Here is a 25,736-nt window from a genome sequence, read left to right as displayed (position 1 = left end):
GGCCTGCCAGGTGTGCTGCATCACCGTCCCTTGGACCGACGACAGACGGAGCTTCAGAGACCCCTCCAGTGGCACCAGCTACTGCTGACATCAGGGGGTTGGACACAAGGAGGTAACGACTCTGAGATGATCCCGTAACACAAGGTATTTAATTGAGATAGAAATGCAGTACATGTTGTATTTGCGTCATGCTGAAGGATGGTGTGGATTAGTTTTCTAACTAAAGCGTAGAAAAGGCATGACTCCTATAAAAATATGGATTGAACTACAAACCAAACCAAAACTACCATTGAAGTTGTCAGTAGAATTATACTAAAATCAGTAAATATGCACACACATGCACCTGCATGCACAAAATAGTATAAGGCTACAAGGTCTGATTTTCAGTGTTGGGGCAGCGAGGAGTGGCCTTCACGTAAAACTGAAGTGTATCAGCTTATTCCAGGACATTGTAAAGGAGCTTGTCCAAATGATAACTGAGACCCACGTGTCTTTGTAAAGCAAACACATACAATTTTGTGTCTTTAATTTAAAATGAAAGCTGCAGCGTACCGGGCAGCGATCTCCTAATGGAGTATTTCTGCACACAGGAGATTGGCTCCTAAAGTCCAAGAATATCAAGGAGGAAAGTACACGAATTCCTATAACTTCTTTTATTTTTAATTCAGAAAGAGTCTCTTTGGCCACTTGTTCCAATTAGATGCTCTTGAATTCTTCAATGCAGAGGAAGGGGAAGAGAAAGAAAACTGCCAACGCTTGCAGTACTGGAACTGAGCCCTTGGGGTTCAGCTAAGGACAAGAATTCAGAGGCTTGAACACTTACCTGGAGTTTCAGACAAAATTACCCAGGCATGGAGCATCTCATCCTCAGGTGCTGTCCTTGCAGTTCACCTCTTGCAAAATGGGACTGTGCCTTTCCTGACAGCAGAGGGGCTGGGGGCCCCCTCTCTATTTACTAGTGAGGAGACTGCCTCAAACCTCCTCCAATGCTGCAGTCTCAGTAGTGGCAGCAGAAATCCTGACACAGGATCAGACACACCACCTGATTCAACAACGCGATTTAACCCCGGAATTCACAGGGTTAATGCTCATTTTCAGGACCCGCCAGTTCCTTAGAAGTGGGAGAGGTCTTTTGGTGTTTCTGCTGCCTTTCCTGGTAGCATGCTCCATTGCCTAATAAAACTCTCCTTGAAATTATAAAGTTTCTCTTAACATATAATCTAAATGTTCCCTGCTGTTTATTCTATCCCTGCTGACTAATGAGAAGGCCCAATATCTCATCTTATTAAAACATCTTTTCTTTTACTTGCAGGCAGTTTCAGCAATTTTCCCAGACTGAGCAAACTAATTTTTCTTAGCTCCCCTCTCAGGCATTACCTTGCATTGCTGGTGCTTGTCTGTGCATCTTTTCCCTTTTTCTTGGTTCCCTTTAAAAGTACAGTGCTGTGCAATGAGAGCACATTTTGATGTCGATCACTCAGGATTTTTTTGCCCACTCTGTGCTGTCCTTTTCAATATGCATCTTATTTACATTACCATCATGTTGCTGGCCTCCATTACAGGAAAAAAAAAAAAAAAGCAGATTGTATTGTAGACATCCATGAAACAGCCTTCCATGCTGAGAAGCCAGCAGCACCACTTGTGCTTTTACATATCCAAAGTTAGCTCTTTCTCTGCTTCTTCCTTCTCACCCCAGGCGGTGCCACCAGGCTGTGGTGGTGGGATGACACACACGGACTGCGATCGGTTCTGCATCACGGCCTGAACCTTTTCTGCATTCCCAACTGCGAGAAGAGAAAAACACAGGCTGGTATGAGAGATGTTCTCCTTTGTGGGTCAGCAGTAATGAAGCAATAGCAAGAGCTATTGAGATGACCACTGGCTCATTGGGGATGAGCTATTCCACTGCAAAGATCACTTTTCAATTTTAAAGCAGAAGACAAAGATCAGTGCCTGGATGGAAAAAAAAAAATAAAAAGGCGATTTTCACCCACTTTGTACTTTGAAATGTGTTATGTGTCTGGTTCAATATAACCATTCTTTTGTCAGTGCCCACCAGCCACTTTGCAGAACAAGAAGTCACCTCAGTGACTACCTTAGAGCAGCTTCTTGAGAAGCCGTGGCACCACCCAGGTGTCCTGGTGGAGCACCTGCAACTCCAGGAGGCCACAGGAGAGACTGCCTGGGTGCACACAGTCACGACAGAGGAGCTGCAGCCCCTTCACCCAGTGCCCAGGTATGTAGGGGGCCGCTGTGCTCATATCTTCCCTGCAGCACAGCCTTAATGAGAAAGAACATTAAAAAAAAAAAAAAAAAAAAAAAAAAGGAAAGGAAAGAAAAGAAAAACCCAGAAATGCTGCTTTCTGTCACTTTGCTCTGGCTACACTCATGTTCTTCTTCAGGAACAACCCAGTTTAAGCATTTATAATAAACTGTGAATTAAAATAGCTACATCTACAGCAGACGTCCAAGCTATGAACACACGAACACCACAGAATCCCTTTTACCTGTTCTTGTAAGATGCCTTTCTACAGATAAAGTGCCAGCTATTCTACAGTTCTCTTCTTAGTAAGTTTTTTGTTAATTTTTAAAAGAAAACATCAGATTTGGAAGGACACAAAAATAGTGAAAGGAAACAAAAATACTTTCTCACTTAAATATTTTTCCAGAATACACATAATAAAGAAATTCTCTGGATGCTCATGCTAGACCCAGCCTCTTAATCCAACTCAGCCTGTATTGGAGGCAGTATTACTTGCAGGATCAACACTGAACCTTTTCAATCATCACTTTTACAGATGCAATTGTGCTAAAAGGCATTTGCCACGTACTGTAAAAATTCAGTGCTTGGTTTCCTACATGCTGCATCTCCAGTATGGCTGGAGGCTGAACAACTCTTTGCGGTTCCAAGCTAAAATGAAACCATCCTCTGCATTTTGAAAGATGCATTTTACAGTTTTGACCAGCTATACTTTGTGCAAGGCTTCACTGGTATTAAACACTTTTTTTAAGTGTGAAAACTAAGCTTTCAATCATCTAAAAACTGAAGCTTGTTCTTATGAAAACACCTGAGATTTTAAGCCACTGTAACAGATATTCAAAATAAACAGTGCTGGTAATGGTGCGCTTCAATAATAGTCAAAAACCAGCCAAACAAAAAAATCTTAATTTTTGGAAGGCACTTCTGCACAAACTTAATGTTTCAGAATACCATTCACTTCTATAAGGTTTTAGTTTATGCATTAGCTTCACCACAGGTAAAATGATCTGCAGGTACTGTCAAATATCTTGGTGCTTGGTGGGATACAAAGAAAGGTACCAGAGTCAAATGCATGCCTGGCTGGACATGCATGGACATCTCCGTGCAAATTGAAGCCATCCCTTGCAGCACACAAGTAGCAAGGAGGCCAAACATCTGGACAGGGATTCACATCCCACTGCTATCATGCCAGCATCGCTGCCCGGAGCCCCTTTGCTGCCAGCAGCGCATCCCAGCACGCGATGCATCCCCTCTGCTCCACACACCAGCAGTGAGGTGGGATGGGCTGCCCCCAGTGAGTATCTGCTCCTCTCCTGGGCTGCCCAGCACGCTACGTGCCCGCCTGGAGAGCTGGGACGGGGCACCAGGGCTGGAAGGGCTGCCTCACAAATCCCAGCCATGCAGGCGACATGGAACAGACCCCCTGAACATCCTTCCCACCACCTTATTGAATGTCCCCCCGTGGTGGGGAAGGGGGCTCGGTGCCCTCCAGGCCCCCCCAGCTTACCAGTGAGGGAGCGGCACAGCCTGGGCTGCACGTCGGGGCTGTCCTGCGCCGGGGAGGAGTCCTCCTTCTGTGATTAAGGAAGAAAAGTACTTTAATGCATTTATGAAGATTGCTAGCAAGTCTGTTAATGACACTCATGCTTCATAAACAAGCCATTTGCAATCCCCAAGGACTCCGTTTCCATTTGTTTTCCTTTTGCCAAGAAAAACAAAAAGAACTATTTCTAAAAATAGACCGAATACATGGCAGGCATCGCTGAGGGGAAATATTTACAGACGCCGATGTGGTTCAGGTTGGTGGGAGAGGCCTGAGCTCTCCAGGAGCACAATGCAGCAGGTGCCAGCGGAAAAAAGCCGACCTGGGGCAAGGGGGCTGCAGGCAAGGACAGGGAAATGTCCCTGCCCATGGCCAGGACAGGGACATTTCCCACCCTGGCTGCAGAGCCAGGAGGCAGGTAGCGAGCTTGCCGATCCCCACCCTTCAGAAAAAAATCAGGGAGCATAATGCTGCCCAAATTCAACCCTCCTCTAAACAGGGAGTAAGTCTCTTACGCAGCTGTGATTTGGCACCCAGGTCCAGAAAGCCAGACTGCCAAATAACTCTGGACACCTCCCAACCTGATTTTCTGTTTTGTTTCCTTTCGCTTTCCTCCCTCCCTTAACGAGGGACCCGATGCCCTCCATCCATTGTGTGCAGTTTTATTGACCATTTTAATAACAATGCCTCCCAGGCTCCGCAGCAGCAGCCTGGCTCCCTGGAAAGCCATTCCCAGGGGCATTTAATGCTTCTCAGAGCATGCTCCATGAAAGGGCTCCGACATAATTACCAAAGGCAGTATGTCATTTACGCACACGGCTCACGGGCAGCTCCAAATAAGCTCTTTCTGGGGGAGTGCACTTGCGTTTTGGCAGAAGAAAAGAGAGCGAAGTTGCCTGGCTACAGGTGCAAGGATTTTCTGGGTCCTCCATGGTAAATAAAAGCTATCCTGGGTCTCAGAAACCACAGTGCCAGGGTACTTTGTGTTGGATCCTTGCCTAAAACAAGGCAAGCCCAAAATACACACAGCGTTTAGAGCCAACATGATGCACAGCCACAGGAAGCAGTAGCCTTCAGGAGGAATTTTGTCCTTAGGCAGAGGAAAGCGAACTTTCTGCTGGAAATAGATAGTCTTGGAGTTAATCCTCTGGGCTGCGATTCAGATCTGAAGTCACCTCTTAGCCTTGCCAACATTTTTGTGCCTGGTGTAAAGCATCTGATCTGCGCCCGTGGCCCAGCAGGGATACGGGCTGTGTGTTTCTGCTTTCTTGTCCCTGCCTAACCTATTATTCCCTGAGCAAACCCTCGTGGGCAGGGGTTCCCAACACAGCCCAGGGCCACCCCGCACGCCTGTGGAACCGCAAGGCAGATGCCTACAGCACAGCAGCCACCCAGGCTACAAACAGAGGGGATTTGAGCTGGCTGCAGCCAGCACTGATGCTAGTGAGCCCTCCAAAACTGGGCATGAGACAGGATGGATGTCTCCTCTCCTCTGGTTCCTCCACGGTCTGGCAGAGCCACAGGCCTATGAAAGGATTCACTTCCCTATACACCTTATTTTTTGATGACTGGTACAGGAGGAAGACAAACCAGGATCTAATAAACTATGAGATTAATCTAATTGAGTTACTACAGCTTCATAATTTAATAGCAAAAGACCAATCAACTCCACTAAAAGAGGAAAAGCCCAACATGCTGACAGCCACCGAGCAGGAAAAGCAGTGCTTCTATTGAGCCAAAGGCATTTTTTAATTATTCACTCTGCTCCTGACATGTAACTGACTGAACACATCGCAAAAGCTTTTTATTTCGTGTAGGCTGGGAAGGAAAGACGGCTCCCACGTTTCACCAGCACCGGAGGCTTGCAGTGGCCCTTTGCTTGGAGTTCGGTTCCTGATTTCCAGGTCGGTTTGCAAACACAGTTGTAATGCTCCCATCTTGTGGTCAAATGCAGAACAGAAAAACGCGTGGCGTGAGGGTGGGTATTTTTTCTTGCTGACTCAAAGCCTGTAAGGCCAAACCCTTCCCTCTGGGATTACAAAAGATGGAGCATGAGACAGTGAGAGCCTCTCAAACACTAAACACCTAGATTTTGCACTCACAGCTATTTTAAACAGGAAAGTGCCACTTGCTCATCAGCTTGGCATGAAACACTAAATCTGAGTGGCTTAATTTTTTCCAATATAAAATGTAAAATACTTAGCTGCTTTTAATGGGCTAAAATTTACTTGTTATCATAGCGCTCCTTCGTCCTGCTGGCAAAATCCAGTGTGGCAATCTCTTCTGCAGCAGTGGGAAGCAGCGGCATTCACACACCTCCCCACTTCGTGTTGATATTCTGAGGCTCTGAATATTTTCCCTTCACTTTGGGGGACGGTCTTGCTTCTATCCACTTGCATATTGTCCCGGGGAGCAGCCAGTGAAAGGCCAGTTGCAAGCATCCAGAGAAACAGGACAAAGTCTTCCCAAAGGTGCTGGATGTCCCACCAAATGCACTGTGTTACTGCTGGGAGCAGCAGACGGCAGGAGTGCAGGAGCACAAGGGTTAACAATCAAATGTCCTTAAAGAATGAAACGTGCTCAAAATCAGCGCGAGTTTGATGTTGTTCTTTTGAAGTTTAATTATACCAAATGTTCTACAGGAACATGCCATGTTCTTCCCTATCTATTTTGAATTGTAAGTACCAATCAGCATGTAAATGATCAAATTAAATCTTTTAAGTTGTTTGCAAGAGCCGGAACACCTTTCTGTGAATGAAGGGCTGAGAAGCAGCAGCATTTGGTGCAGTACAGCAGCTCTCGGTGGGCTCCTCAGTGACTGGCATTTGAACAAAGAAATCAGAATGGAATAAAGCCTGCGGCAGCCCCGAGTTCTTGTGCTGTCGTGGAAAATTACTATCTAAATAAAGAAAGATAAAGTACCTCTTTTTAAAAGGTCATTCTGCTCTCCTTAGTGATGGAGTCCCGGAGAAGTCAGTGAAATTTAGGGATGGCTCAGCAGCTACTGCTGCTGATCTGGGGAGCTGGGGGCAAGTTACAGGGGGCTTAGGTGTGCTTCCTCCAGAGTAAGAGTTGCAGAGGGATGGAGCAAGCCAGAGACTGAGTCTACTCCTTGTGTGCCATTCGTGGACCATTCTGTCTTTCCACAGGGAAATCCTTGCCCAGTTTCTTCCACCAATTTCCAGAGAAACCAGCAGAGAAACCATGAGCAGCCCTCACCACTCACAGACATTGCATTTACCTTGTTTCTCCATGAACTGACAGGGACCTGTGCCAGTGAATTTGGACTGCAAATGGTTCTCCCAGGAATCCAGCATGCCACACTTTCTTCTATTTTACTTTCTTCACATCTGCCCAGAACCCAGAGCTGCTTTTAAAAACAAAAACCTCACCTCCAAAATAAATAAAAAAGCTCACAATAATGCTTCTGTCCTTTCAAAAGAGTTGTGGGGGGAATAAAAACACCAAAGAGTGTCAAATGTTTGCAGAACACCTGGACCTCTGACAATGGGTGCTCCAAGCTGGAATTGGTATGTTTCTTTTTCCCTACTCACAGGAATTGAATTTAGGATTGAGATGAACTTTTTGGTATTTTTTAAAGATGGGATTTTTCTTGGAAAGGAAATATTTCCAGCAAGAAAGAGTGCTCTTTCTAGCACTTGTGATACCTGCTGTCCCCGTTCCCACTGGAGAGAACATCCCGTGCATTGCCCCACGGCCACAGGAGTCCTCGCTCTCTCTTACCTCCCTCCTGGAGCTGGCCCCATCACTTCCAGCCGTGTCTGTCCGCAGGCTCCTGCGCTGCAGGATCAGGATCTCCTTGGCCTGCTCCGTGGGCTCTGTCTCTCCAGGCAGCCTGTGCCTGCTGTACGCTGGGCCCTGCATCACACCAGAGACCACCTGTGAGCATGGGATGCCCTGAAACAGCACCCAGCAGAGGCTGGCCATGCAGGAATAAGTGCAAACAGCGGGTGGGTGTTCATCTTTCATAAAATCATAGAATCATTAAGGTTGGAAAGACCTCTAAGATCATCTATTTCAACCTACCACCAATATTGCCCACTAAACCATGTCCTAAGTACCACATCTACTTTAAACACCCCTCCTCCGGGGGACTCCCAGCCTGTAGGGAGCCAGAAGCTGTTGAGGCAGCTGGATGTGCTAACCTGCTGCCTGACGATCCCCATGCTCCTCCTTTCGTGCTTTTGGTGCTGGGTACTGATGCCTAAAATACTTCATGAAATTATAGGCTGACTGGGTGAACCTTTCAAGAGCTGTCATGCTGCAAACAGAAATGTGCCACTGACTTGGAAACTGGATCTGGCTTCATACAGCCAACTATTCTCTGCTCACAAAGACACATCATTAGTAATTATGTAAATATTCATAACATCTGCGCGGGCTGTTCGGATAACTGAGATAACTTTTGTTATTGGACATCTAAAATACAGATGGAGGGAAGAGTTATACCGTTCTCCTTATTCGGTACAGGTTCCTTGCCAATATCTCCTGTATATTTTCCAGGACATCCGGATTCAGGGCATCCTCTGACTTTTTGTCTGTTATGACAGTCCTGTCGCTGTTGCTGCAAAGAAACCCAGAGCACCTTATTTCAGAAGATGCACAGCAGTGCAGCCCCAAAGCCCAGCAGCTCTGTCAGAGCCCTCATAAGAAAAAAAAAAAAATAATAATAAGATTTCTTCTTTTGAGAAACCTCGATAATTCTTAGTCCTGATTCTTGCCCCGAGAGCCAGCATACGGCAAGAGGAGGATAAATCCTGCCTGCTGGCTTTCCCAAGCAGGGGCACGGCCTTACTGTAAACTTTGTGACTCGTGCAGCTGGCCAGGGAGCACTTACAGCAAGGACGGGTGAGACGGTGCGTGACCCAGCTGCCCGGCTTCTGCCAGCTCGATGGCATGCTTCCGCTCCAGCTTTTCGTAGAGAAGCACGATACTGGATTTTGGCTGGTCATACTCTCGAAGCAGGATCTTCTGCAGGTATTTGCTGTTGAGATACTCGAGCCTGTTTGAGGACAGAGCAAGACATTCTTAGTCTCGTTCCCCCTACTCCCCAGAACTGCTATGCCTCTGAGCAAGCCAGCATGCTCATGGATTGCCCCATATTCTATTATATTTCATTACCTGCTTTCCAGAAACCAATGGCCCAAGAGGCCAGGCCCTATTTATTTCTGTACATGAGCTAAGATATTAAAACATCTTCAAATAATGTAAGAACTCCCCAAAGTGCCAAATTTATTATGAAGGCTAGTAAGTGCTATAAGTACACGCAGTAGCCCCAAGGGATACGGCAGGACTTAGTGTTTTAAACACTTCCAGATTCCCTCTTGAGCTGTTTCCTCTCACTTTCTGCTCAAATGCAGCATGAGGTTTGGAAAAGACCTACCTGTTATCAAACATGGTCTGGCTGCTGTCAGCTGCACACAAACCTACGTGCAAGGAGCCAGTACACTCAGCAGCAGCGCTTCCCATACCCTCTAGTGGCACTTCCAAGCACTGGCACTTCCAAGAAAATACCTGTCAGCTGCCTTGATCTGAACCTGTATCATCATGAAGTTTGCTGCATCTGTGTGTCTGCACAGCCAGGAATTCAACCAGGTAGATTGTTATTAGCATATTTTAAGCTATTCATATTTTTATAAATAATAACAATTTCTCCTATGCGGACAATCTACCAGAACTCAATGAAAACTGCTACAGAAAGCAGCAGAGATGGTCTGTAATTTGTCAGCCTGCAACAAGCAGCTGCCTCTCCAAGTGCTGCAAGCTCCTACCCGTGCTGCTAAGAGTGCAGGCACTGGGCCGACAGGAGTCTTTTCAGGGCAAAGAACAACGTGTGACCTGCAAGCAAGGGGAGAGGCTTTGCTCTGCTCAGCACTGGTGCCCTGACAGCCTGCTCTCACCTTGCTGCAGATGGAAAAGCTGCCCCCTTCCATCTGTGTTGTGCCACGAGGATGAACGAGGCTCAGCTGCCCACAGAGCAAGCTTACGGAATGGGAACCAGACTCATTTTTTTCTACGCATGTACCCAGTTGTATTTTGGCAAATCCTTACTTGTCTTTCCAGTAATACTGTCCCCAGTGTCCAGATATATCTTCTATGCCAGCCAGCAAATGATCCAGGAACTAAACAGAAGAGAGGATTTTGCTGTACACTGGTTGCATGTATTGCATACGTGATGAACTCAGTCAGCAAACATCAAAAGCCAGCAGACAAAACGGGGGACGGTTTCAGCTAGGTACACAGTTCTGGCAAACAAGAAGAGGGGCTGTCGGCTCAATTCCCCATTCAGCCCTACACGTGTATCCCTTGGTTCTGGAGTACAATGAGTAATTTGGCTGCTTTCTTTCAGGCCTGTGCAAGCAAAGACTAATCGCTGAGGGACATGGATCTGTTCTTTATGATACATACAGGTTGGCTAATGGCTGGCATGTCCCGCCTATTGGGCCTTGATAAGCAGGAGATGTTCACGCCGCATGTTTTGAGGACAATTTGTCTCAGGAGAACAGTGTCTTCAGGATATAGATGTAGATAACACACAAATGAATGCTCCACTTGAATAACAAACACTGCCTTCTCCCAAGCACTTCCCACTAAATAAAATCATTGACCACATCATGCCTTACACAAAAACATTATTTTATTTTTAATTATATTAAAAATCCCAAGCAGGCTGATTTTCCACCTTGAAGTTAAATCTCTAACTTCTCAAATTGTCCTCCCTCCTACTGGCATCTGTAACCTGCAAGAGTTCACCACTGCTCAAAGCCCCTTCACTTGGGTACCAATGCTCCCAGAGCTTCCTTCACCTCTAATTCTTAGAAATTGATTTTTTTTTTTTTTTTTGTGGGGTTAGAGGCAGAACAGTTCTCTTGTCTGCTGTGGCAGGTTTACAGTCTTTGCTATCAGCAGCCGTACGGTTGGAGGAGTGATGGACAAATCCCCCACCCACCAGGGCTCCTGCCAGCGCTGGATGGTAGCTCCTGGGCAGGCTGGTGGGAAGGGGCCCTGACTGTCTGGGCTGAGAAATTTGAGGACAAAAGCTGCTTCTGGCTCCCTGCATGCCTGCTTTCCAACTATCGGCATTGTTACCTTGTCTGCTTAGCTTAATTGGTACATAGCCATTTTCTGCTCACATTTCCAAATAAACACATTTTCAGAGATTTACTATTCAGTCACTAACAAAAGAAGAAAGTATTCTCTGTTCATTATAGGAAAAGCCTCTTCAGCCTATTGAACTATTCTGTTCACCTCAGACAAAGCCCTGTAATACAATCTAATTGTGATGATGGCAAACATTTTATAAATGTCCTCAGACCTAATATCTTTACTTCTAGCTACCCAAAAAAAAAAGAAGACAAAAACATTCCTAAAGGAGCCGTGCTTATGGAAGTGTGACTGGGCATAAACAACCAGATTCAGAAGCTCTCTGTAAATAGAAAGGCCAATGCCTGGATGGCAAGAGCAAGGTGAACCAAACTGCACCTTTAGGCTTTGGTGACTTCAGATTTCAGCCCTGAAAGCACCCAAATCTCATTTTTCCTTTCCCCTTTTCTGAACAAGGTTAGAGCACAAGTTTTTGGCAAGTGATCATCTTTTCCTGTCAAGTTTGTGCATCACCTAGTACAATGCCTGACCGAGTCCGTCAGTGCTTGCTATTCCAATGCAAATAATAGCAACCCATGGCTAGAAAGCTGCATAGGACTTCAAACCTGGAAAGGGACTGACCTGCAGAGGATTCAGGTAAAATCAACAGGAGTGTGCAGAGCTGTAGAGTCCCAGCAGCTGCATTTCAGAAGGACCACGTGCTGTCAGCAAAGCATGCAGGAAAGCCCTAGACATGTGCTGACAGACGCCTCACTTACCCGGATATGGATCTGCTCTCCCACCGTGGGAGCACTCTCTCTTTTCCTCTTGACATGCAACAGGTCAACGAGAGGGCGGATGGTCATCCCCTGCAGCAAAACCACAAAACCAAAAATCAGGCTGTCTTCACACAGTGCTTGCTCTGCTTCTTTTGGAGCAAATTCACAGGCATGGACGTGAACCACAGCTACCCCAGCCACTGCAGCAGGAATAACTTGGTTGTCAGACCAAGGCCCACTGCTTGAGCTAGCACCTCTCCTCTGCTCTGCTTTACGGGCAGGATACTACCTGTGATACTTTGACAACACTGGAAACTCTTACCCCAACTGCAAGCCACACAGCTGGCTTGCTTGCAGGGAGCTCTAGAGGTAGCTCATCAACAGGAATTTGTGTGCAGGCTTTGGGATGTGTAGGCAGAGAGGGGAAACGCTCCCCACTCCTCATCTGGCCTCTGGCATCTCAAAGACACAAAGACTCAACCAGTAATTTCAAGGTCAAGCCTGCAGACTTCCAGATGGAAAGCCAGAAACGGTGATAGCCCTGGGTACCTCACAGCGCACAGCCTCCACCAGCGTTTGCCCAGCCCGGAGGGGGTGATGTCTGCTAACTTTCTGAGCATTACATGTCACAGATCGTTACTCCAATGATCTTTGACTGTCAGCCAGTGGCTAAGTCTACTAATCAAAGTATCCACCTGGTGGGAAGGGTCAATGGAAGAGTCTTAATGTCCTTTCAGCCTCGTGAGAGAATTTCTAAAATGCTGCTGTGATGCATTTCTTAGTCTGGCTTCCATACGAAATTACTTTTCTAGGACATGTTTACAGCAAAAATGATGGAGTGGTTGATGTTTATGACTTCTGAATGTCACAAATGTTGGCACAGAGGAGAGTTGAACACATTTTTAATTGCAAAAACAATTAATGTGTCATTTTAATAGCTAATAGCAATAAAAAATGCATAATTATTCAGAGTAAATAACATAAAACTCACAAATTCAGAAACAAAAGATATTAAAAAAATTAAGTAGAGGCTATGCAGTTTGGTCTCTTGCCTTCAGTGGATAATTAGCTGCATTTGCATTCATCTTAAAGTAGCATTTCAGAGATTTATGCCCAGGACTCCCAGATTCAGAAACACCTACACACCTGCATTCCTTTGGCCCTTCCTCGCCTTGGCAGAATTACAGGAATCTCGCATGTCACTGCAAGCCACCAGACCATGACATGCCCATAGGTCCCCTGTGACCTCCTCCACCCACTGGGGGTAATTCGCCTAGAGTGCATCCCACGATGCTGACAGCTCTATCACAGCTCACACAAAGTTTTTCTATCAGCAGTGATCCAGTAGCTAATGAGTAAGCACGGTCAGCAAAAAAAAAAAAAAAAAAGGGAAAAAAAAAAAAAAAAAAAACAGACTTCCCAGTTATCATATTTGCTAACAATTTCACCAAAGAGGTCAGAGGCCAATAGGCTGAGAGAGTGAGCTTTAAATGGAGAACACAGTATTTAATCTTTAAACCACGCTGAAAGGCAGAACAACGAAGGCCTCCTGTGACATTCCAGATGAGCCCACAGCTCCTAGGAGGACTTTCGGGTCCAAGCGGTGAACATCCAGGCCTGCCTGGAAGCACTGAGGAACTGACAACTGCTCAGTCAGCCTTCCCAAAATCATTAACCAGGCCTGTGGTGGGAAGAACCTCATGCAACTGAGCTAGAAAGACCAAAATAGCCATGTTTCCTGGGCTATATAAAGCACCGACAGACCCGTGTATGGACAAGCCCTACTGCTGGCTGTTGGTCTGCACGGCACAAGGCTTTTCAGACAGCATGGTCAGCACGTCCAAGAAAATGAAGTGGCTTCTGAAGCTGCAGGACTCATTTATAAATCCGCCTTTCTGGTGGTTCACCATTATACCTGCATCTGTATTTTTTGCTTATGTTTTCTACGCTGGGCTGCAGCAATATCTTTCTGGCTCGGCTTTTGAGCAGGTTTACTCCCCCGTCCTGTTATTCTTGTGGTGGCCTCAGCGGCCCAACACTGTGGGTACCTGGAGCCCGCGCTGAGCCTGCCTTAGCAGGGGCTGTGCCCCTGCTGAATGGCTGCGGGTCAAGGGGTCGCCCCGCTGCCACGAACCTGCGGGGGACCCTGTTTAACTCTCACCCTTTAGCACGGAGATGACATCACCAGTCGAGCTTTGAGGTTACACAAAGGCCCTTTCCCGGTCCTGGGAAGGATTTTCCGAGGGCTCTGCAGAATGGAGCTGCTGCCTTAGAACAACCTTTGTCTGAGGCTCAAGAGCGTCTCTGCATGAGCGGACGTGCCTAGTGACCGTATCTTTTCAATTTCTGACCCACATTTGCATCTTAAAACTTGTCACCCTCCACCTAACCATGCTCCCCCTACCCTCTGGCCCCTGCTCTCCCCTTTCAGCCCGCAGCGGAGCCCTGCGAGCCGGGCCCTGTGCAGCTGCCCTGCGGCACCCCGCTCCCAGCCCATGGGCACGTCACACTTGTGAGGATTTTTTTGGCTCGTGATGTGGATTAGGAGGACGTGGGGAAGCCCTGAGACAACCCCAGCACAAACACGACCCCCTCTGCGTCGCTCAGGAGCCCAACACCCATGCTCAGGGGGCCGAGCAGAAGGGGCTCGGTGCGGCGGGGCAATGCTCGGCAGCTGTCGCCCTGACCCGACACCTCCTGCAGGCCCAGCAGCTGCTCCAGGGCAGGCGAAGGGGCTCGGGGTGTGAGGGGGGCGGCAGGAGGGCAGCCCCGCTCAGCACCCTGCTCAGCATCACATGCCTGACCCCGCTCGCTTCGGGACCAGACGACCCCAATTTTTTCCGCTGCATCCTCATTTGGACACGACGGCATTTAAGTGGTGAAGTGAAAGGAGTTATTTCAGGGAAACCCTTGCAGCAGCCTGGGAGTTGGAGGCTTGCTCCTGGGCTCAGGCCAGCGGGAGGCCCTGCGGAGCTGTGCCACCGCCAGGTGTCAGGGTGATGCCGAGCGCAGCCCCAAGGAGAGCACAACACCCGCCGCCTTCCACCGGGACCCAACGGGATCCGCCAAACAAAGCCACCACAGCACTGCTGGCAGAGCCGCAGAAATGCATTCACAGGGTAATCCCAGCACAGAGGAGTTTTGATAGGAACTTCTGCACACCTCCGTTGGGACCCCGTTAGCAAGATGAGGTTCCCTCGTTAGCAAAACTTGTTCCCTCTTCGAGATCCAGCGGACCCAAAGCAGCAACTGCTGTGCAAAAACGTTGGTGCAAGAGGAAGGTTTCTGTGCGAGAATCACTGCTGTGATTCTGCAATATGACTGAAGAATTGCTATAGCCAAAAGAGAAAGCAGAAAGCAACAAGGCTTAATGCTCAGTTAAAAAAAAAAAAAAAAAAAGAGAGAGAGAGAGAGGCAAATAAATCATATGTGTTATGACTTCATTTACTTTCGATTTTCCTGGCTTTTATAACAAGAAACACACCCAAATTTTTTTTCCAGCGGAAGAGATAGCACAATCCCCTTCCTGCTGAATCATCATAAAATAACTACAGATTATCCATTAGCTTGTGCATCAGATCTAATAGCTTAGTACTGGTTATTCATCTGAAAAAAAAAAAAAATATATATATATATATATCATGCTCATTCTCTACATCTGCAAAGAAATCTCTCATTCCTTTGGACTGAACATTTTTACCTGTACAAACACGGTGAAGAGGATGACAACAGTAGTTGCTGCAATGAAGAGCTTCTTTCTGTGAAAGTCAGGAAGCAAGAAAACCAAAGAGAAACAAATGGCTCCGCGGAGACCCCCATACGCTATAATGAATTGGTCTTTGCTGGTGACGGTGTTCACATGAAACTTGTTCACGAAGAAGGTTAGTACAAGAACCCCTGAAAAACAGGAAAGAAGACGGCAACACATCAAACGAAAAGAGCAAACAGATATCTATCTCATAAATATATCTAATATATTGATTATCTCAAACTCACAATTGTAAGATATATTCTGCAGTGGAACATCACTGAACTGGTAAACACTGATGGCTGGGACTTGGCCAGGGCCAAGGGGGTGTATTCCCAAGAATTCCACAAAGCCCCTGGAGAAGGGCTTTTCTTCCAGCCCCAGACATTTTTGATTTGGGGGAATACAACAGATACCAGTGACTGGTGACAGGTTGGGGGACTATAAAATTTAATCAGGTCATCTTGTAGTAAATTTTCTTTTTCCCCCTCAGCCTCATGCTTATCACAGTCCACCTGGAAAACTGGAGTTTCCTTCAGGAGGACTCTGAACTCTGCAAAGGATTTTTAGTATTATCCCAATGACTGCGGATGCCCAGAGCATACCATTTACTGACGAAAATAAAAAATACATATACAAAAAAAAAATTAAGCCTGCATTAATGTTCTTTCTTCACAAATTTTTCTCTCAAAGACTTATGCAGTTCAATTTTAAACTGTGTAAGGTGACACAGCGATTGATGTAATTCAAAGTCGCTTGCAAATACACAAACAGATTCATAAAGGTACAAAAAGTCTGGCCTTAAATCTATAAGCCGTGATCTTAATACAAACTGGTATGACAAACATTTTATTTCCTGAAGATTAATAGCCATTTTGAGAACTGGTGACACAGACTGTCATTGCCTGTTGCTAGGAATTAGCAGGACCCACATCACTATTGCTCCTCTAGAGGGTGTTTGTAAAGCATCCTTGAAGAAATAAACTTCAAAAGTAGCGTACGCACAATGTACTAATCAAACATCTTCCCACACATGTTCAACTAAAAATAACCAACATGATTGCAGAAGAAAACAAAAACCTGTGGATGTTCAGAAATAGTGAGCTCAATGAAGTGAGCCTCACAGCACCTTCCTGCACCCAGAGCACCATGGCATGGGTGCCCAAAGAGCTCCTGGGGAGAGATTTGGTTACAAGGGGCTTTGCAGCTTCTAGCTCAAGCAAATGCTCTACTCTGCACCAAAAGGCTCTGAACTAAATCCAGAGGGACTACAGCACAACTTACACCCTCAGCCCAGTACTGTCAACCCCAAAGTACCCGATTCCTGCGGGAGGAATCTGTAGGGTCTGGGCCTGCGCCATGAGCACGTCCAGATCTGCTGCAGCTCAGATGGGCTGAGCAGGTCCCACCTCGGCCACCACCTCCAAGGCAGGTGCTTCAAGCCCAGCCCCAACCACTTCTGCCCAGCTCTCACCCACCCCATGCACTGATGCCCCTCACGCAGAGCACAACATTGCTGTGGGGACCCACATTCAGGGTCAGATATGCAGGATGATTGTGCAATGAGAAAAAAAAAAATCAAAATAATTCAGAACTTCTTTTCATCTAAGCCATCTAGTTAAAAAAAAAAGAAATCATAAAAGATTTGAATGTATGCACATTTCCAAGTGCATTTACAGTGCACAGTTATTAAAACAAACCTTGGCATGTATTAACAGCTAGTAAAACACATTCTGCTGTGTCTTGCTAATCATGGTTTATCCTATTTAAGCAATTTCTTGAAGTGTCTATCAAATTTGAGTTCAAGTAAATTGCCATTCTGCTTGAGTCAGTGGTTTGTAAACATAAATCCCATTGAATGCTTTGTAGATATCGAATTCTTTGCCAAAATTCTTTTGCTCTGTTGTATCTGCAGATATTGTTAATATATAAAAACATTCATAAATGAGGATAGAAAAGGAAGAAGATGGCAACATATTGGTGTCATGGAGTTCATCTCTATCATCTTTTCCTTTCAAAAAAACATTTGTACAATATTAAACGGTATTATATTTCATTACATTACATTATAAAATGAGATCCCAGAGTACTCTGGCACCAGGACTCATGTTTTCACTGTAACTGATCTCAAGAAGATATCTTTAGCCACAATTATCAGTGAAGTGGTATTGCCTTCTGTGGATATGTCCACACTCTTCCTTCTATTATCTGTTGGCTATCTATCTACTATTAAAAACCTGATGAGACACGGTCCTGGGCATCCTGCTCTAGCTGACCCTGGTTGAGCAGGGGGAGAGAACCAAAGAGGGACAATGGTAATTGCTGAGTCTGTAGCACACCTTGGAAAGCTCAGTTTAAATGCTTTGAAGCCCAGCTCCAAAACTGTTTCACAGTATCATTTTCCTGCTAACAGTTTTTCCCACAGAGGAACAAGCAGGCACTGAGGTGTTGGGTCTTGGCATCTTCTTCCCATGTCACAACATGCAGATTTGTTCTTGTAAGTAATCACCACCAGCACCACCCAAAAAAAAAAAAAAAATCTGGATGGGTGTTATGACAACTCACTATAGCTACTTATATTCCTAAACATGGCATCTAAAATTGTATTTACACAAGTATCCTCACGTTTTCTCCTATTACCTCCATTTTAGGTCCCAGCTCTTATCTAAGCAGAAATAAGCTATGTAAAGCAGAACAGCATCTCCAGGGACAGCTGTCTGATGGCTCCAACAGTTTTCCATTTAAGGACACTGCTGTACACAGAAGTTGTTATGAATTAAATCCCTTAAATCCCTGCAATTCAGAATATGCAGTCAGAGGCCCCAGGGTTTTACACAGCTCTTTGATCCCAGGCTCTGCACTTACACCCTTTCTCCTATTGTGAAGATACCAAGGGGCTAAGCCACACTGAAATGGAAGAGGAGATCGTGGTAATCAAAGAAGGGTCTAGGACAGATGTATGAATAAACTAGATATGAGAATTTCTATTTAGCACCAGCGCTGTCTGTGGTGGTTGCACAGGGTAGGAAATTGCTGTAAGGGGCATGGCTTGGTTTTGAGCCAGACAGCATTTCTAGAGGAGGAGAAACATCAGCTGGGGCAGCCCTTTCCAGTCCTTGGATTCACATCTGTAATAACCACACACACAGGGAAACAGCAGAGGATGATGTTGGGAGCAGAAGCACTCTCCCATTTCACAGAATTATATGTTTCACTCAAACAACCACCAAAAAAAAGCATGATTTCACCATACCTAGTGCTCTCCAAATGAGACAGAAAATGACAGTGAAGCAAATATATGGCCAGTTCCACTCATGATTTTCTCCAATGGTGGAAACTCCAAGAAAGATGAAGATGAGGGTGTCACTAACGCTGCTCCACATCTTCATGAAGTACTTGACTGTGGTGTGGGACTTCAGAGAGATGTTGGCCTCCACGTAACGTTTCATGCCCATGGCGCAAGCAATGATGCTGAGAAAATGAAACAAATTTTTCTTCATCAGTGCAGAAAACTGACACGTTGACATTTAAGAAAAAAATAAAAATGGCTTATCCAGCATCAGATGTTTGCATCAGTAGTGATCCACTTCCTACATCAGCCCACTGATGTCAGCAAGACCACCAGGACAGCAGGATACTAGATGGGTTGACCAGACTGCCTGAATCTGGTTTTTAACAGATAAACAACTCAATCTGCATTTATCATAGCCACACTGCAATACTTCCAGTTCAGTACACCCAACACTTCCCACCACCACACAGCTTTAGCGCTCTGACTGTGCCAGTCTCTCACCACCTGGGCCGAAGAGTTTCATTCATAGGAGCTATTTCTCCTGGATGGGAAAAAGACATCTGAGGGGAAGGGAAACTGTTTTTTCTTGGTATGAGAAATGCGTAAATAGGACTCCTCTGAGTTTGTTTGCTGTCTGGTCACTACAGCAGACTCTTCTAGGATTCAGAATCACAGAGCAGCTCGAATGCTGCACTCCTGCACCCATGGGAAAAAAAATAGCCTAAAGCTGGAGAAACTCAAGCACAAGACATACCTCACGCTGCCTAATTCCAAGCCCATCCAGAGTTGCAATGCACATTCTATAGGCACAGCGAGGAAGCCATCCCCTCCATCCAAACAAAACCCAACAAAATGCTCAAGCAGTAAAAATAAAAATCTTAATGAACACTCATCAGGCTGCACAATGAGCCAAGAAACGGCTTCCAAGAGCACTGCTGTGTTTCTGAGCAAATTAGAGAGTGTCGCTATAGTGGGAACATTCAACTTCCTCGTGTATCTCATAGCCAAGGTCACTTCAGAAGTGTGCTCCACCAATTAAAACTTCTGCCTTGCAATTTTTCATGGTTAATTGGTTCTTCAAGTTACAGGGTACATGTGGTTAGCCTAATTCATCAGCTTTTCAAATCAATACGTATTCAGGCCAGCAGTCTTGGAAGGTCAGAACAATTGAGTGCTGAGAGAGTCAAAGCTCCATTTTTTATATTTTAGCCCCGACAGAAACATTTTGTTTCAAATGTTGGACCGACAATGGCAAGATGGATTTACATCTCTGAGATCTGATTTCTACTGGTGTTTGGAAGGCCATCCACAGAGTTTTACTGACTGAAACCTCCTTTCACAGGGGATTTCATGGTAACTGCTGTCCTGCTTCAGCTCAGGTATCAAAATGAACTAATCAAAGTCTCCACGTCTTTGCTGATGAGGAAAGTTTTCATCTGGTTGTGGTTTTGTAACCTGCATGAAATCACAGACCCTGATTGCCTTCTCCACAGCTCTTTATTTCAGGAAGACAGAGCCGGCCACCGTGTTGCTGTTCCCAATTTGCACGGCTGCTAACAAGAGCAGAATAAGGGCCACTTTCTTCTGGCTCATCGGTGAATCACTAATGCAGCACCACTGCCATAACCGCATATATTATTGGAGCAAGACAAAGGGAATGAACAACAGCTACATTCATTTCTGCTCTACTTAAACCACTAAGAAAATCAGTGATAATATTATGGAAAAACACTTATCTGATATTTGGTTGGAAAAACAAACAAGACATTACAATTAAAAAAAAAGACTTTTTCAAATGAAGATGGACTTCCACCCACTGTGAGTTACTGATTCCTTGGCTTGGCATTCAAACAAATGAAAACAACAAACACATAAACATTTCTGTTTACTCATCTTAAAATAATTATTTGTTTTTCCTCATTGCCATTAAAAAAAAGATACATTTTTCAAAGGAGAAAGAAATATTTGTTTTTTTCCACGAACAACACTGGTGTTGATGGAAAGGACTTGCAGTAAAGACACAGGATACAAAAGGTCAGCTTCAGAAAAGCCATGATGTTTTTACTGGGGAAAAGATCCCATTTTACTCAGCAGCCTGACAAAACGTTCAAATCCCTGTTTCAACTAGTGTTTAAGTTCCTTCATCTATTAAGAAAATGTACCAATACTTAAAAATATTCTGAAATCGGTCTTTTTGATTTCAGACTGACCCACTTTGCCTCAAGCACAAGTTAAATAAAAGAATTCTTCAGTTCCAGTAACTGCCTCAATAAATAGCGAATAAAATAGTTCCAACTAGGAACTAAGAAGTCCAACAAGTATTTATGGCCACCAACTTCCAGAGCCGTGTTTTGAAAGTGTTTTATGGAGGAAAAAAAAAAAAAAAAGGAAGAAAAAAAAAAAAGATATGGGTCCAGATTAGATTCACAAAGAAAGAAGAAATTTGACCTATTCTCTCACAGCTTCAAAGGTGGACACTGCCACTAGGATGAGGAGAAAAAATATATATATTTCAAACTAAAAAACATTTGCAGAACTGCTTAGCAGATTGGGTTACATTCACTTTTCTTTTTCTTTTCTTTTTTTTTTTTTTTTTTTAGACTATGTAGAATTTATTATTTTTGGCAATCAAATTATTGTCAAAGAAACATTTGGTTTCTTTGAAAAGTCTGTTTCTTATAATACAGAATTCCCTGGTCAGAAATGAATGTATTGTTTAAAAATCAAGATATATAAAAGAGGCATTTATAATTTGCCAATTATAAGAGCAGTAGTGCAGGTATCGGCTGCCTTTGCAATTGCTTTGCTTTAGAAACAATACATTATTCAAAAGAATAGAAAATGGGTTCCATAATGGGTACAGAAGATTGTGATTGATAGGAGGAGACACCATTAGGATTGAATGTTTTCTGCTCCACGATGATTATGCAGCATTATATTTATTTCACTGTTCTGTCTTTTGCTCCTATAAATAGGCTTTCTCTTACCTATTCCCAGAGCTAGACTTGTTGTCAGTAATGCCAGAATATTGCTCACATCAACTATTCAAGGAAACAAAATCTGCAAGGTATAGGAATAGTTTAAATCCAAAGGAGCATCATTGGTTTTAAAATAGATCTCCCAGATACTCCTGTCTCTATTTTTTAGCCTTTTTTTTTTTTTTTTTAATCTTATCATCAGATTTACAGTTGTTTACAACGTAGCTATCAATGGAGTCTAAGTGCACTTTATACTCTTTAGGGAAATATTAAATGGTTGGTTGTGATCCTCAGCAGCAGCTAACTTAGTTTAGGCAGTAGAACCAAATGCAACAAATATCAGCCCACAGGTATCAGGACTGAATCACTTGTGCTGTATTTTTCATCTGTCTCTGCTTTCCAAGGTGAGATTTCTTCAACCATTAGGACTAGTAGATCCATTTTTTCTCAGCACCAGCTCTGCAGGTGAAATTCACAGTGAGACAGTAAGCACAGCGTTCAATTATCAGTGTATGGAACTGACTGTGCTATAATAAATTGCAAGCAGTTTTGGTTTAGCACCTTGGAAACCCTGATCTCTGCCAAATTTGGCTGAAATTGGTCAGAGGATTTCAAACATTACTAGAGACAGAGAGGTGATGGACAGGCCCAACTGAACTTTCTGTTCGCTGTCACAGACAGATTTCCAGCTAAGCAAACTTACTTTAAAAATTTCTGATGCTTTTCAGCAAGTATAACCAAAAAACTTCCCCGGAAAAACGAGGTGCTAGGACATACTTACGCCACGATTCCAGAGAGGTGAAACATTTCCGCAGTGAGATAGGAGAGATAACTGTACAGGAAGACAAAGAGCGGCTCAATTACACGGATGTCCTTGGTAAATCGCGTGGTAAAAGCGGCTGTCATCCCGAAGGTAAGACCTACTAAAACTCCTCCAATCCCAACCACAAAGAATTTTCCAACTCCAGCAAAAACATCCACAGTCTTGATGGCTGGCATTTCACAGAATGAGCGAAATAACTTGTAGAGCACCTGGGTGAGAAAGGAAAGACAAAAACATCCATTAGCAAAGTATTCAGCAGCCCGACAGGATGGTGCTGTAGCACTCGCATGCATTTCTGCCTGCAGACACGAGCCAGGTGCTCAGCTCTGCTGCACTGAAGGGTGCCAACAACCACCCAACAACCTGAGGCCATAGAATAGGACCAGGTGTGCTCTGTTAGAAGAGGTTGTTGAAGCCTTTTCCCCTCGTGGAGGAAGGCTTACCACGGTCACCGCATCATTCAGGAGCGACTCGCCGAAGACCAAAATATGCAGCTTTTCGTTGACGTGTATCTCCTCAAACACAGCCAGCACTGCCACCGGGTCCACCGCAGCGATCAGGCTGCCGAACAGGAGGTTATGGAGCAAGGAGACGTCCTGCAGGTGGAAGGCCCTCACTTGGCAGATGCCATAGAGCGAGAAGCCAATCCCAAACACGTTCCATATCGTCCCCACCACCGCGTACAGGAGGATGGTGCCGATGTTCTCAAAAAAGGGACGGCTGGGCATGAAGTACCCTGCATCCAGGACGATGGGTGGCAGCAGGTAGAGGAAGAAGATGTCACTGTCCATAACGGGTGGCGACTTGTCATTTAAACCGTAGATGATGCCTCCCATGATGAGTCCTACAAATATCAGTAAACAGCTCTCTGGGACGACAGAAGGCAGCTTGCTGTAGAGATGAAAGCCTGCAAGGGGATGAAGAGAAAAATTCCATATTATCTCAGCAGCCAAACTGGCCAAAGAGCACCAGCTCCTCAGTGGGGTGAGGAAGCTTCCTAACTTCCCTCCTTCTGCAGGCTGCACTTTGGAATCATAACAATAAATGTGCATAATTACGGTAAAATTGCCCAATCAGAAACTGGCTCAGAAATCTGAAAGATCGCTGGAAATACCAAACTTTCTGAATTTATTATTGGTTCAGACTGCAGTTCAACATAGCATAACATTAGAGATGTATTTTTGGTAACACATAAACATTAAAAAAAAAATCTGCATAAAAAAAGTCTGAGATAATTTATGATGTAATCTAGCTAGCATGCCAACTAAGCACGAAGAACAGAAATAGTAACTGCTAATTTTAAACACAATACAGATCCCATACATCCAAAAAGATCAAAAAAAGGAATCTCATAAATTATAAATAGTACCAGTTTTCACATCGCATAATAATTAGCACAGATCTAATGGTAACATTGGTTTATTATTATTATTATTTTTTTTTTCCAATCAGGCCAGCCTTGTGCAACACCCAGTGTTAGAGAGAAATCCTGACAAACACCAGAAATACTCAAGGTGGGTTTATATTAAAAGAAAGAAATCAAACAAACCAAACTAGAATAGAAATAAATAAATAAGTAAATATCTGTGATTATTGCTATTTCTTCACATGTATTGACAGAATTGAAACCTCATCACATAATGTGCAGAATAGCAAAAGGAAGAGACCGTTTCCATCTGAAAGTAATTCTGATCTAAACAAATCTCAGAGATATTTTCTTTCTGAGGAAAAAATAAAAGGAAAAGGTGGTAAAATAACCTATATACTGGTAATTTCACAGAAGCAATCACAATTTCTGTGTGAGGGGGGGAATAAAGGGTATATAAATTCCCCTTTCGTATGGCAAGTTCTGCAGATGAATGCAGGTCTGCTTGCCTTATGCATTTCATTTGACTTTATCTGGCTCATGGAAATATTACAGCAGCTAAAAGTGTTCCCTGAAGGGCACAGTGGCTGCTTCCAAGTCAGATTATCACCACGCACATAGATACATTTGTACAACTTAGGTCTCAGCAAAAGTCTTATGTACAAGGTGTGCCTCCTTAGGACTTGGCGTGTTACCTCCGGCTCCAAGATCACCTGTTTCTCTCCCATCCCAGACAGCTTTGAGTTCTGGAGATGAAGCACAGCTGGTCCCTTTTCCTCCTGGTCCTACTCACAGAGGGGATTTGAGGAAGGACCGACACGTCCCTGCCCCACTGCTGTCCCCAGGCCACCCCGCAGAGCAGGTGAGGCACCGCTCCTCACCCTCCCGAGACGCCTTACCTATTTTGGCCAAGGATGCAAGCATGATCCAGAGCGTGATTTCAAAGGGGACTTGGACATGTTGGTAATCCAGAGAGAAGAAGGCGTGCTCCGAGGATTCATTGCCCTGGGCTTCCTCGGCAGCCCAGCTCCCGTTCTCCGCTGCTAGAGAGCCCTGCTGGGCTCTGACCCGGGCGGCCTGCAGGAAGGAGGAGAGCAAGGGCCCGGCCAGGACAGCAGCTGCAGCTCTGCACCCTGGCCTCTGCCTCTCCATTTGCCCTTGAAGCCGCCCGCTGCGTGGGTTTGGCCACAGACTGCTGCTCCCGGCCGCTGGCTCCCGCTCTCGATGCTGCATGCGTCCTGCCGGAGCCAGCCAGCGCGGGTGGCTGTGGAAAAGAGTGACGGCTCAGCCTCTCACCACCCTTCTGCCCCGCTGGGAGCCCCCCTGAGGATTGCACCCCCCGATACCACGTGCCCACACGGGCAAAGGCTCCCCCTCCGGATGCCTCGCGTACCAGATGCATTCCTGCGTGTGTTTGAGGGGCGTCGCGTCGTAGCGCTAACCCCTGACGTGGTTTGGCTCCCCGTGTCTCAGATAACCACCCTGGAGGAGGAAAAAAATAAAGTAAAACCAAAACTACCAGCAGAACAGCCAAGCATTGGCAGAAAATGTCCCACATAAAACAACACCGTCCAGAAAGGGACCCACTGGACAGTGGATTTCACTGGGGACTTCTCATCCCTAGCCTGCTACCCACAGTGCCCAAAGTAGCGATGCAACTGATAATCAGTTCCCATTTGGTAAATCAAGCAACACAACTGGCTTTCCTGTGCTGAACACAGAGCTGCAAGCTGGGCTGGAGAAGACCCCCTGAACAGAGGAATAAATTTTAACAGTTGCTTAAAGCTTCATCTTATGGTAAAAGAAGACAGGAAAAAATATTTTATTTCACTGCTTGGAAATG

General features: G+C 45.2%; 1 protein-coding gene across 1 annotated transcript; it reads right to left on the bottom strand.

The window, feature by feature from the left end:
* Nucleotides 1–152: 152 nt before the first annotated feature.
* LOC311443963 (sodium/hydrogen exchanger 2-like) lies at nucleotides 153–25,158 on the bottom strand. The gene is made up of 12 exons (XM_084534658.1): nucleotides 24,793–25,158; nucleotides 22,971–23,434; nucleotides 22,486–22,736; nucleotides 18,688–18,905; nucleotides 15,387–15,583; nucleotides 11,687–11,776; nucleotides 9,876–9,946; nucleotides 8,662–8,826; nucleotides 8,274–8,388; nucleotides 7,548–7,682; nucleotides 3,768–3,834; nucleotides 153–1,784 (listed from the first exon to the last, which is right to left on the bottom strand). Exons 1-12 carry the CDS (start codon nucleotides 25,124–25,126, stop codon nucleotides 1,648–1,650), a joined length of 2,244 nt encoding a protein of 747 aa, XP_084390784.1. The 5' UTR covers nucleotides 25,127–25,158; the 3' UTR covers nucleotides 153–1,647.
* Nucleotides 25,159–25,736: the final 578 nt, after the last annotated feature.

The sequence above is a fragment of the Aythya ferina genome (assembly GCF_964211825.1).
Source record: "Aythya ferina genome assembly, chromosome: 13".
Classification (NCBI taxonomy): domain Eukaryota; kingdom Metazoa; phylum Chordata; class Aves; order Anseriformes; family Anatidae; genus Aythya; species Aythya ferina.
Note: the sequence above shows the minus strand (reverse complement) of the source record. Positions and strands in the feature narration are given on the sequence as shown.

Excerpts from the sequence above, each read along its gene's own strand:
- LOC311443963 (XM_084534658.1), bottom strand. The coding sequence starts at position 25,126 with ATGCAGCATCGAGAGCGGGAGCCAGCGGCCGGGAGCAGCAGTCTGTGG. Across the intron at positions 18,906-22,485 it reads CACCTCTCTGGAATCGTGGC|CATCATTGCTTGCGCCATGG; the intron begins GTAAGTATGTCC and ends TCATTTTCTCAG. Across the intron at positions 11,777-15,386 it reads TCTTCACCGTGTTTGTACAG|GGGATGACCATCCGCCCTCT; the intron begins GTAAAAATGTTC and ends GTTTTGCTGCAG.